The 14,712-nt window shown below is 34.3% G+C and overlaps 1 protein-coding gene across 4 annotated transcripts in view; it reads left to right on the forward strand.

Moving 5' to 3' along the window:
• The window catches only part of LOC149785865 (protein phosphatase 1 regulatory subunit 16A-like), a 167,443-nt gene that overhangs the window by 86,457 nt on the left and 66,274 nt on the right, over positions 1-14,712 (forward strand). For all 4 annotated transcript variants that reach the window (XR_016425469.1, XM_089979842.1, XM_089979844.1 and 1 more), the window contains exon 5: positions 8,641-8,744. Coding sequence is in view for 3 of the 4 variants with exons in the window: in XM_089979842.1 (XP_089835968.1) it covers positions 8,641-8,744 (104 nt within the window). In the remaining variant the exon portion in view is untranslated. The remainder of the gene's footprint in view (positions 1-8,640; positions 8,745-14,712) is intronic.

Genomic DNA, 14,712 nt, shown 5'->3' on the forward strand with positions numbered 1-14,712 from the left:
AGTATTTAGTTCAGATAAATAATTCCTCTCAAATTATAACTGAAAACAACTTAAAGCCTTGAATCATACAGATATTAAAATAGGAATGAATAATTGTTTAATTTGTCCTGTATGTACAAACTGTCACCTGACCTATGACACAACATAATGGCCTGAATGTAGGTCATTTCAAAATGGAAAATGCCATCTAATTGGTAAACAAGTTTGCTTCCAGAACATTCTAAGGTCATAATCAAAACTAGGTCTTGAACTCAAAATTCAGATAAACATCTTTTTAAAAAATATGACAGTAATCAGGTAGGACAGAATTCCACCTTCTGTCACAAAGGTCAAGCACACAATATAAATTAAATATACATTATACTAGAATATCTACATTACTTAGCAACAGTGTATCTACATCCCTGAAATACTGGAATGTCTATATAGCAACAGTATAGCTACATTGCTGAAATACTGGAATGTGTGTATCATTTAGTAACAGCGTAGCTACATCCCTGGTATTGGACTTCCTACATTACTTAGCAACAAATTTAGTTACATCCATGTTCTTTTCTCCAATACCACCCTCATGGGTCTTTCATGAACTGTGATGATGCCACGGTGTAGCTACATCATTCCTTTCTCCCATACCACTGTATTGGGTCTTTCATGAACTGTGATGATGCCACAGTGTAGCTACATCATTCCTTTCTCCAATACCACTGTATTGGGTCTTTCATGAACTGTGATGATGACAGTGTAGCTTCATCATTCCTTTCTCCAATACCACTGTATTGGGTCTTTCATGAACTGTGATGATGCCACAGTGTAACTACATCATTCCTTTCTCCAATACCACTGGATTGGGTGTTGCATAAACTGTGATGATTCCACAGTGTAGCTACATCATTCCTTTCTCCAATACCACCTTGCTTCTTGAATAAACTGTGATGATGCTACAGGTTCTGGAAGAAAAGTACTTCCTCATGTTGTAAAATTAATCTTTTAGTGATGATGTTGTCTGATTTCACACAAAGCAGCCAATTTGATATATGTGCATCACTACAAAATCTCTTGGAAACAAACATGCCTTAAAATTAAAATGATCATTTGAAGTGTATCATGTCTACATTTTACTTTTACTGTTAACATATTTTGGTCACATAAAGATAAATATGAGTACGATTTTGTTTGCTTGTCACCATGTACTGACAAAATATATATTTATTTTAATTTGTTGTTAAATATACATTCATTTTAATCATAAAATGTATGAGAGAGAGAGATTTAATGACTTTTAGTATTCATGTAAATTTATAAATAATAGACAGCCATGAGGTAGATATCTTCAAAAAAAAACAAATTGTTTTATCAGCAAAGTTATTATTATTGTTATTATTATTATTATTATTATTATTATTATTATTATTTTACCTGAAAAAAATATGGATGAAGGTATTCACATATTGTATTTTGCTGTTGGGGAGTCCGTTCAATAGTTTCTAGGATTGAGCCCTTTTGAACTTATTTTTGGATACATTTCTCATAGACCATTGAAGCTGTTGAAAGAGAAACTTCTTGTAACAGAAGAAGAGATTAATTGACTTGATTATGTCTCTGATTTTAGATACAAATTATGTAGCTGATTCAAAGAGTTAAAAGCTTGTGATGAAAGGCTAAAAATAGTCTTCAGTCTACCCATTCACAAATGAAATTAAGGCATGAAAAAACTACAAAGGACTTTTCAATCTGGTGATAAAATTCTGGCTCTCTCGCCTATGCCTTAGAGCCTTGTTCAGGTGTTATAGTTCCTATACAGTTAAGAAGAAAGTAAATTATATCATTGACACTCCTGGTAGGTTTGAAACAGAAACAACTCTGCCATATAAATGTTTAAGGAGTTTGTTGATAAAGATAGCTCTGTACATCATTCACTTGTAACAAGATAATCGGGTTGGGGTCAGATTATAATGAAGAACTCTAATGATGGTTAAAAAAACAGTTTATTTATGAATGATTCAGTGAAAGAGATGTTTGATTCATGTGCCAACAATATCCAAATATTGGATATTTAACAAAATATGCATGAACCTGATAATTTATTGTGATTTAAATGAAATGTGAACTGATATGCAAGAAAATCCTTAAATAGCAAAAGGATACAATGATTCAAAGTGATTCCACATAAACAATGGAAACAATGATTCACGTAAACATTGACAGTTTCCACACAAATAGTAATAAATGATATAGTTCACTCCAATAGTTATGTATATGTTTCACTCAACTAATGATATATGAAGTGTTTCACTCACTCAATGAAATATGATGAGTTTCCACTCAGATAGTGAAAATAGGACATTAATCATTGAGACATGTATCTTGCAGAGTCAAACAAATCCAAAAGGTCTTCTCAGCCCTAATGCATTGTTGAATGGTTGAGGAGCCACCCCGAACGGTCTGCCTGGGGCTCCTGTGCTGCCTTAAGATAATAATAATAATAATGAGGACTTTGTATAGCACCTAATCTTTAGAAGTTTTACAACATTAGACAACACCTAAAAAATATATGTAATAATATGATTACAAAAAACACACCATGAAATTAGAAAACAGAAAACATGAAAATATTTAAGGTAAGGAAACATTATTAGGTCTTTAAGTCTGTTCATGCAGTCAAAATAGGTGAGTTTTAAGAGTGCTCTTGAATGAAATCACTGTGTCTTTGTGTCTGTGTTCAGTGGGCAATTTGTTCCATGTTGCTGGACCCTGGTATGCAAAACAATGTTGTCCATATGACTTCATTTTCTTAGTGGGAATAATGGGAATATCAGAATGTCAGAAGAGGAGCGTAAGTATCTTGCTGGTGTGTACCAATGGGTGAGGTTGGATAGGTATGGAGCCTGCCAGTGACATGTAGCTCAGAGAACACATTTTGTGTTTGATTCTGGATCAAATGGATAGCCAGTGTATGGTACAGAGGGGGAGGTGTGCTCGATCATGATACTCTAAGAATGATCCGAGCAGCCGTGTTTGGAACTTCTTGAAGTTTCTGGAGTAGATATTGAGACAAACCAGACAGAATTGAGTTACAATAATCCAGTCTTGAAAGTACTAAGGAACATACAAGTGTTTTAGTGGCATCAAATGAAAGATATTTGCAAATGGAGCTGATGCATCTCAGCTCAAGATATGCAGCCTTCCACATCTTCATGACATGTTGGTACAGTGAGAGAGTACTGTTAAGAGTATCAGTGAGAGAGTACTGTTGAGAGTAACACCTAAGTTTCGTACTGACTGTGTGAATTTAATGTTGGTGTTACTGATATTTATTGTTTGAGATAAAGGATGTTTCCCTTGCCCTTGGGGTTTCTGTGCAACACTGCATCTATCAGTTTTAATCCAATAATGCCATTTGCATACGTTTCTCAAAAGGGTCTTTAGAGAACTTCTTGGTATAGAACAAGATGGAAGTTGTTTTGGTTGGTTGTTAAAGTATGCAGCTATGTTCTTGTAATCAAACTAGGTGTTTACAACCTTAAATTTCCTGAAACATTCTTTTTTCTCCAGCATTTGGCAGAATGACTGTATCTGTACATTGTAGCAATAATGCTTGTTTACCACACCTGGAAATTATCCAGCACAAGTTAAATACCTACCCAATGACTCATCTGAACTCAGTTTTTCTTCATTGAATATATTATTCCACCTTCTGAAAGTAAAGATTTCTTAGCAAGTTTGTCCACCTGGAGTCTTATCTTTGGAATTTAACATGTGTGATGATATATATGGTTTCTATTGGAAAACTTCCCATAATCTGTTATATGTTAATAACATCCATCTAATCCGTCTTCGAAGAAATTGCCTTTTCTCGTCACCAAGATGCATTGGGGTATTTAGATTTGTTTTTCTGTATTGTTAGAATAATAATATTATTGGCTCTGAGAATATTTAGTGGCTACATAAGCTTGTATGTGAGATTTGAGACATTAATATGCTTTTGTTTTTTTACATTAATATGCTAGGGGTTTTTCCCATTAAAATGCTATAATTTTTTTTACATTAATATGCTGGGTTTTTTTCTCCATTAAAATGCTATATTTTTTTTTACATTAATATGCTGTTTTTGTTCCCATTAAAATGCTATAGTTTTTTTAACATTAATATGCTGGGTTTTTTTCCATTAAAATGCCATAGTTTTTTTTTACATTAATATGATGGGGGTTTTCATATTAATAGGCTGGTTTTTTTTTTGTTGTTGGATTATTATGTTTATGTTTCTTGCAGATGTACTGTTACTATTCTACCATTACCATTTAGCAGTAGGATATGTAATAGATGTTTTTTCTTGGAGTTTGGATTTCATCATTAATGTAACTAGTTTTGGATGTTTCCAAAATTTCAGGGTGGTATTGTCTTACCTTCACATGCAGATTTTGTGTGATCTATTCTTTCAGTACCTTTTTGTTTGGAAGTTTCACAAAACTAATGTTTTTAACTCTTTAACTTATATGGTCTGTTACATCTGCAGGCTGTTGATGTATACATGTGCCAAAACCAGAAAGTGCACTGTGCCATAAATAGAACATCTGCTGCCTAAGTTATTTTTATGTTATTAGGCTCATGGTGTTATTTTTGGTAATAATATCATTATATATGTTTTTTTTTATGTTATAGCTGTTGTCTAATGTTGTAAAGTGCTTAGAGCTTCTAAAGATTAGGCGCATACAAAGTCCTCATTATTATTATCATCATCATCATCATCATCATTATTATTATTATTATTATTATTATTATTGTTATAGATGAATAAATACTGCCAGATGGGGTTGGCCATTTACTGTGTAGGTAGGCTCTACATAAGGATATTCTGGTGCAGATTGGTGCAATACCTTTGTCTTCTTGACACTGACTGTGAGAATAAAATTGTCACAAGCTGAAGAGAAATGGTCCATACTGTGTTGCACATCAGATTCAAATTTGGCATTCAGGAAATAGTCATCAGCTAGTAGGAGATCATGAATAGCCACTTGCTGTCACTTTGTCTTCACCTGTATTTTCCTCCTATTGAAGAGATTGCTGTCAATCTGATACCTAATGTCAATCCCATAGCCATAGGGATTTGGACCATACCATGGTGATGGGGGGTGGAGTATATGGGGCTTCATAATGTTAGGAAAGGACAAGGGAAACAGTACAGTGCCTTATAGTGTATGAATTTGCTATGCCTGTTGCACAATTTGTAATCTAAAAACTTAAAAGTGTGATGATAAAGCTGACACTGTAGCTGAAATCCTGTGAAGACACTGTTTATGTTAGATAGTTTTGTTGATAGAAATAGGAAGTGTTGACATTGAAGCCTGCAATTTACTAGATATGCTGTTGATATAATATGCAGGGAATTGAGTGGATACACTGTTGATATAATATGTAGGGAACTGAGTGGATATGCTGTTGATATAATATGCAGGGAATTGAGTGGATACACTGTTGATATAATATGCAGGGAATTGAGTGGATATGCTGTTGATATAATATGCAGGGAATTGAGTGGATATGCTGTTGATATAATATGCAGGGACTTGAGTGGATATGCTGTTGATATAATATACAGGGAATTGAGTGGATATGTTGTTGATATGATATGCAGGGAATTGAGTGGAATGTCAACACCTGGGCAAGATGTTTGTCAGAAAGGGCCAGTAAACATAAAACAAACTTACTCAACAAACAAGAAAATATTGAATGCATTGTTTAGTTTTAATATTTCCAAAACAAATTTAACAAAAAAATAGGAGAGATTCTTGTAAACATGTGTTCAAAGAGATGTAAATCCAAAATATCAAATTGAGATATTCAAAGATGGTGAACTACACATCTCTTTCTTGAAAAAATAGACTGCCCATGCAGATATAGTGAACATGTTGCTGAAGAAATTCCCGTTTGATTCAAATGCCAACTTGTTGACAGTGTTTGGGACCCCCTGGGGACAATCAGGTTAAATCTGTGAATGAAATGATTAAGTTTTGTGCCATTTTTATATATCCTTGATGCCTTCTGTTTTTACAATCGGTAGATGGGTACAGACACATGGGATGGTGTAAAAATACTGGTGCATTTTGTGGTAGTAGGTCAGGATTTCTGTTGTCTTCAGACTGACTGGGTTTATTAGTGAGTATATATGGTACAGTTTTTATTGCTGAGTGAAAAGTACAGATTCATAAATGTATATTAGAACATAACACAGCTGATGTTTATAGTCAATGCAACTTCTTTCTGGGACAGTTATTATAAAAAGGTATGGACTCCTGATCCTGTAATAAAAAGGTATGGATTCCTGATCCTGTAATAAAAAGGTATGGACTCCTGATCCTGTAATAAAAAGGCATGGACTCCTGATCTTGTAATACAATTGATAATGGTGTTAACATGTCTTGAGTCAGTGCTTGTAGTTGTTGTAACTAGTGTCAAGAAAAGCTGAATAATAGAGAAGATTTCATTGAGAAAAAGCATTTGTCTGTGTCCTTTGAGGGTAATAAACTTGTTGGATGGTGGGCATTTTAAGTATTTGAATGTTTTTTTTATGTGTACATTACTGCAAATGATCACTTTGTCAGCACAGCAAGGTCCACAATACTGGACTTTACTGGAATAAACCCTAATTGGTATGTGTATTACATGATGGCATATATGGATTTATGCTGTAAACTGGTAGGGTATATTATAGACTAACAAATTTGATACAGGAAGCAATATCACCAGACTCTTGCTCTGAGCTAACAAGGAAATTGTTTCTACTGATTGATTTGACATTTTCATCAAGCCTGGCACATTGCCTAGCCATAGTGACCATAATCCTTTTAAACTGGTGATATGTCATGGTCAGTTTATTATTGAATTCCTGGATATTGCTTCCTTGATTAGGTGTGTTATTAAATGACTGGTGACATTTTAACAAATGGTCCTTCTCTGAAAATCTGTTTACTTAGATACAAATTAGATGTCACATTTTGGGAAAAATTTCTATTTAAAGCCCCAGTGCTTTCATTTATGATAAATTCCACCATTCTTCCAGTCTAACTAAAACTTGGAAGGAAATGATTTGTTAACAAAGCTATCTGACATAAACCTTTCTTGAAAATATTAAAAATGTGAGGTTTAAACGACTTCAAAATATTCAGTTTAAACGTAAGGGGTGCCACCCCTTAATTCTGTCAGTAAAGTTGCCCATAATTCCAGTCTTTTTCTGGAGTGGCTCAAAAGTAGTGATATGATACATCTGACAAATTCTGTTAGTAACTAATAACAACACTCATGTGATGCACACATAGAATCGAGAGTGAGAAAAGAGAGGCAAAATGGCTTCTTAAAAAAGTCAGATCTGAGAAGAAAAAACATGCATTAGATACAAAATAAGACCTGGTTGAATATTGATGATTAGCTGGGCACTGGAATGTACATTGAAATGCGAAGTTGAGCTGAAGATAATCAATCTGACATAGCGTGGTGTCAGCTTCTTATGTTTACCATGGTGACATTACCAAATCTTGTGTTGTAGCTTTCAACTGAAATCGGTTCACTCATCATTGGATTAATTTTTTATACATGTGAAATATGGTTGGGTTTCTCAGTTGGATGTAGAAATCGCATATCTCATAATGTGATGAAACTTTGGTGTTATCTGCTTTTAATGGAACTCAGTTATGTTTAGGACCATTATCTTTCAAGATTCAGTGTTATTCAGATGATTTGGCATATATGATTTTTTGCACGTAACGGCAGCATTGAGGCTTTAAGAATTTGGCTATCATAAAAGAATGCATGACCAACCTTCATCATTCCAAGCACACATCTTAAGAGATCTTGCAAATCTCATCAATTTTTACATAAAAATTTTCCAAATTTAAACTATTAAATCCAGTGAATTTCCATGAAAAGATGAGAATAGAGGATTTTCGCTTATGTATTTACTGCAACTTCTCTGGTCCTATGAAGAACAATGGTAAATATTAAGTCAAAGTGACCAAAGGGAGAGAGAGAGAGAGAGATTTATGGTCAGTAGTAATGTTAATTAAAGCAGAATAATGACTTAGATCAGCTTTAAATATATTAATATATTTTCATTTCCTCTTGTAGGTTGATTGTGGATTTTACCGTGCACAGCACTGTAAAGTTATATGATAAAGATTTATGTATCAAAAGTGCACAGCACTATAACGTTATATAGCACCACAGAAGCTTAGAAAAGGTTATATGATAAAGATTTATGTATCAAAAGTGCACAGCAATATTAAGTTATATAGCACCACAAAAAAAAAGGTTTTATGATAAAGATTTATGTATCAAAAGTGCACAGCACTATTAAGTTATATAGCACCACAAAAAAAAAGGTTATATGATAAAGATTTATGTATCAAAAGTGCACAGCACTATAACATTATATAGCACGACAAAAAAAAGGTTTTATGATAAAGATCAAAAACTTTTATTAGCAGAGAGCAATAAAAGTACAAAAACACGGTGAGGATAATGTATATGGAAGTTTCTTATCAAAGGGTAATGTAAATGGTGTGTATAAAGGGTAATTAGATAATAAAAGATAAATATGGGTGATTCTGTAAGTAACAGTCATATGTTATGTTTGTCTTTCTTTTCCAGAGGAGCAGATTTGTTAGCTGTTAATGCAGATGGAAACATGCCCTATGATATATGTGAAGATGAAGTTACCCTGGATTATGTGGAAACGCAAATGGCAAACAGAGGTATGTATCACTAATGACTTATTAAAGTCTCATATGACATCTTTTGGTATTCACTTTCCATATTAGCAGTATATTACATATTTGCTTTCCATGTTAGCAGTATACTTTGTATTTGCTTTCCATGTTAGCAGTATACTTTGTATTTGCTTTCCATGTTAGCAGTATACTTTATATTTGCTTTCCATGTTAGCAGTATACTTTGTATTCAATTTCCATGTTAGCAGTATACTTTGTATTTGTTTTCCATGTTAGCAGTATACTTTGTATTTACTTTCCATGTTAGCAGTATAATTTGCACATGCTTTCCATATTAGCAGTATATTACATATTTGCTTTCCATGTTAGCAGTATACTTTGTATTTGCTTTCCATGCTAGCAGTGTATTTTGTATTTGCTTTCCATGCAAGCAGTATATTTTGTGTTCAATTTCCATATTAGCAGTATATTTTGCATTCGACTTCCATGTTAGCAGTATATTTTTTATTCGATTTATATTTGGCAGTATATTTTGTATACGATTTCCATTTGGCAGTATATTACCGGTAGTCTGCGTCCATTTTAACAGTATAGTTAGACATCGCATTGAATCCATATTTGTTTATGCTCATCATTTAGGTTGCCATTTTTCTTCCGTTCTGAATATTTAGGGATATAAATCACAACTCGTATTCCCTAAAGAGGCAGTCCAGACCTGCATGGACTGTTTGCATCAGCAACTCCTTGGGAGCAGCCTGAACTCCCATTTCCTTGGTATGATGTAGCCAATAAATGTGTTCAGAGTGCCATAAAAAAAACAGCAAAATAAAAAATAAACACAACCACTTCATTTAATTACGTAGGAGGCTTTTGTGTGATGAAGACAGGCACAGCAGTCACTGAGACATATTTATAGGCAATCTGAGTTTAAATTTGCCGATTGGACTGTTTACCTACACATGGAGTAGCATTTCCAATAGTAGGTCTCTGACCTCATGGCTACATGTATATAGCTGAAGTTTACATAGGTAAAAACACTTATCATGTTATCACTTACCAAACACTTATCATGGCTCCCTTTTTATAAACATTTCATATGGAACTTCATTGAAGAATTTAGAAAAAATCATATAGTTGTCTTTATTATATAAGACCATTCATTAATAGCACAGTTACTAAAGTGAGTTTGGTCATTAAGTCATAGTGTGTGCATCTGTTACTTCCATATAAGGTAGTCTTACCATAAGACATTATACACCTTGGCTTCCATGGACAGTGTTATAATGAGGGCTATGGTATATTTATCATGTGGCAGTCTCACTACAAGGCAGTACACTCCGATTCCTGTTGACAGAATTATAATAAGGGTGTACTGTATAGTTATGATGTACCTTATTATGAAAACTCCAGACACAAACTTAAGAATATCAAACCCACTATTGAAAAAAGGCATCCCTTCTATAGAACATCAAGCCCACTATTGGAGAAAGGCATCCTTGTATAGATCATCAAGCCCATTATTTGAAAAAGGCATCCCTTGTATAGAAACATCAAACCCACTATTGTAGATAGGCATCCCTTGTATAGAACATCAAGCCCACTATTGGAGAAAGGAGCCCTTGTATAGAACATAAAGACCACTATTGGAGAAAGGCATCCCTTGTATAGATACATCACGCCCACTATTGGAGAAAGGTGTCCCTTGTATAGAAACATCAAGCCCACTTTTGGAGAAAGGCATCCCTTGTATAGAACATCAAGCCCACTATTGGGGAAAGGCATTCCTTGTATAGAACATCAGGCCCACTATTGGAGAAAGGCATCCCTTGTACAGAAAGAACATCAAGCCCACTATTGGAGAAAGGAGTCCTTGTATAGAACATAAAGACCACTATTGGAAAAAGGCATCCCTTGTATAGAACATCAGGCTCACTATTGGAGAAAGGCATCCCTTGTATAGAACATCAGGCCCACTATTGGAGAAAGGCATCCCTTGTACAGAAAGAACATCAAGCCCACTATTGGAGAAAGGAGTCCTTATATAGAACATAAAGACCACTATTGGAGAAAGGCATCCCTTGTATAGAACATCAGGCTCACTATTGGAGAAAGGCATCCCTTGTACAGAAAGAACATCAAGCCCACTATTGGAGAAAGGAGTCCTTGTATAGAACATAAAGACCACTATTGGAGAAAGGCATCCCTTGTATAGAACATCAGGCTCACTATTGGAGAAAGGCATCCCTTGTATAGAACATCAGACCCACTGTTGGAGAAAGGCATCCCTTGTACAGAAAGAACATCAAGCCGACTATTGGAGAAAGACATCCCTTGTATAGAACATCAGGCCCACTATTGGAGAAAGGCATCCCTTGTATAGAAAGAACATCAAGCCCAATATTGGAGAAAGGCATCCCTTGTATAATATCAGGCCCACTATTGGAGAAAGGCATCCCTTGTACAGAAAGAACATCAGGCCCACTATTGGAGAAAGGCATTCCTTGTATAGAACATCAAGCCCACTATTGGAGAAAGGCATTCCTTGTATAGAACAAGTCCAAGAGATGAGATGAAATGCATTGTGCCTATATCTAACTAATGCGTACCTCCTGAGATGATCTTCAGCTGGGGTGTATACCATGTCAATGCCCACTGACATTGGAACACATTCTTGCTGTGTTGATTTCCACCCAATGGGACATTAGTATTTTGATCTGAACTACTTGAAAGAACCAGACAAGGACACATAAGAAAATCTTGGACTGCATAGGGGAATGGGGTTTATAAAAGAAATTTTAATGATGTTTTAATGATTGTACTTGTGTTACCTTTATCTGTGTTTTTATGTACATTTTTGGAGAAGTTTATCTTCTTTTCATTTCTTCTTTTTGTCTTTAAAACTTAACCCTTTTTTGGCACTACTGGTCACATTTTTGCTGAGTTGCAGTAAAACACTACGTACATACATACGTACATACATGCACACACACACACACACACACACAGACAGACACATACATACATATGCATGCACACACTCATGCACACTCATATGCACACACACATACATACATACATACACACACATTAATGTCAAGCTATGTTCCTATCTTTTCTCTACTAACAAAAAATTAACTGAATGAAATCTCTTCTGAAGAGGAAAAAAAGAAAGTCATGCATACATACATACATACATAGACAGACACACATTCTCACTCATTCACTGGCTCCCCAGGAAAGTTTTATAATGAGGGGGTACTTATATATATATCATATACTTCATTATAAGGCTGTCTTACAATAAGGCAGTATACTCATGACTCCCATGGACAGTATTATGATGAGGGAGGTGTTGGAGTGTTTAACTTTCTTAAAAATTCATATTTTTAGATAGCTATGGTTCCAAGGTAATCCAAAATCACATAACAATATATAGGAATAGCTAAGGGTCCATGACAATCTAAAGTCACTTAACAATATATAGGTATAGCTATGGTTCCAAGGCAATCCAAAGTCACTTAACAATATATAGGTATAGCTATGGTTCCAAGGAAATCCAAAGTCACTTAACAATATATAGGTATAGCTATGGTTCCAAGGAAATCCAAAAAGTCACTTAACATAATATAGGTATAGCTATGGTTCCAAAGCAGTCCAAAGTCACTTAACAATATATAGGTATAGCTATGGTTCCAAGGCAATCCAAAATCACTTAACAATATATAAGTATAGCTATGGTTCCAAAGCAGTCCAGAGTCAGTTAACAATATATAGGTATAGCTATGGTTCCAAGGCAATCCAAAGTCACTTAGCAATATATAGGTATAGCTATGGTTCCAAGGCAATCCAGAGTCACTTAACAATGTACAAGTTAGAATGCATTTTCTTATACTGATACTTGGTAATTATTTTCAGTTTCCAAGTAGGGTCACTAACTGCTTGCAAAATAATTGAATAAGTATTAAAAATGCATAAAATTTACACAGGATGAAGATTATAGACTTGTCAAATAATTGAATAAGTATTAAAAATGCATAAAATTTACACAGGATGAAGATTATAGACTTGTCTGATAAATGAAGACAAAGATATATTGCTGATTGACACAGTTATTGAGGTCACCCCTGTTTTCTGCAAGTGAAAGTCGAAGTATTTTCAGGTATTGGAGTTCAGGATTAAATTTATGTTGTATAATGCTCAGTCAGACTAGATTGCCCAATTTCTTTGACTGCAGCCCAGTAAAATCAGCTGTGACAAGAATCATTCATCTCAAGTATTTACATCATGTTCACTATAGAAATAGAATCTGTCATATGTTCTGGTGTGAAATATGGCAATATCAATCCAGGATGTCATAATTCATGGGCAGAAACTAAGCTTTGCCCACCTACTGTCCACAAATATTGACCTCGAAGTTGGGATTTCTCTATCTCACACCTGAAAACATTTTTCTCATGGATGAAAGAAAAGGAATTCAAAACAGCCAATAAAAAACTTCAGCATTATTATTAGAAAGAAAGTACAAGATCTTGGTGTACATAAAAAACTTGAGCATTATTATTAGAAAGAAAGTACAGGATCTTGGTTTACATAAAAAAAAGCTTGAGCATTATTAGAAAGAAAGTACAAGATCGTGGTGTACATAAAAAAAACTTAAGCGTTATTATTAGAAAGAAAGTACAAAGTCTTGGTGTACATAAAAACCCACCTTTTTCCACTTAATTAAATGCAGCTCTTGATATTTTTTCCACCTCTTGTAGCTCAGCTTAATATGATGCTTGGATAAGCAGATGGTGATACCTAGACATAATGACTTAATGTTGATGGTAACACTGTTGACCTGATTGTCATGCTTGGATAAGCAGATGGTGATACCTAGACATAATGACTTAATGTTGATGGTAACACTGTTGACCTGATTGTCATGCTTGGATAAGCAGATGGTGATACCTAGACATAATGACTTAATGTTGATGGTAACACTGTTGACCTGATTGTCATGCTTGGATAAGCAGATGGTGATACCTAGACATAATGACCTAATGTTGATGGTAACACTGTTGACCTGATTGTCATGCTTGGATAAGCAGATGGTGATACCTAGACATAATGACTTAATGTTGATGGTAACACTGTTGACCTGATTGTCATGCTTGGATAAGCAGATGGTGATACCTAGACATAATGACCTAATGTTGATGGTAACACTGTTGACCTGATTGTCAGTATAAGATTGTTACATTGTTGTGTTTGTTTTTGTTACATTTTTGTGTTTGTTTTGGTTTTCAAGTCATATACATCAGAGAACAATTTCTCTGCACGAAAAATTGAAGTGCAAAAAAGTTATTATTTGTATGATAAATGTGTATAAAATATAAAAGGACAAAAGACACACACAGCAAAACAAATGTTAATAATTTTTTCCCCAAAGATAATTCTTGTATGAAATGCTGAATTTCTCTTTTAGAACAATCATGTGGTTTAGCCATCAGCCTATCTTTTTTTCCAATCAAGGTCAACCAAGGTTATTCATGTACGAAGTAACATGAACCTAGTGTTGGACATCTTGGATGTTTTTGCACCATTTACTAGTTATCTCTTACTATCTTGATACCTCAGTGCTTGACATCTCTATAAACTGCCACAATGCAGACATTGTAATGATATGATTAAAAACCTTTTAAAGTTATGTTAAAAATCCAAATCACACACACACACACAGAGTTATCTGTTATTACTGCTTTCTTTATGAGATCGGGAATGATTTATATGTAAACAAGCCCAGAAGCTTCTTGCATGCCCATCAAGTTCTAGCATATTAAAGTTTGTAGTGATGACTTACAGTGTGATCTTAATGTTAGATAAATAATTTATTCCTCTGTTATGGGAGATAATATTGGGAAATAAAAAACTCATTTTAATGATTTGCAGTAGATGATTTTATGACTTTCTTGTACAAATTCATTGAAACCACATGAGTTCTACTCTCATA

This window comes from Sinohyriopsis cumingii, chromosome 13 (genome assembly GCF_028554795.1).
Source record: "Sinohyriopsis cumingii isolate HCF-2022 chromosome 13, ASM2855479v2, whole genome shotgun sequence".
NCBI classification, from domain to species: domain Eukaryota; kingdom Metazoa; phylum Mollusca; class Bivalvia; order Unionida; family Unionidae; genus Sinohyriopsis; species Sinohyriopsis cumingii.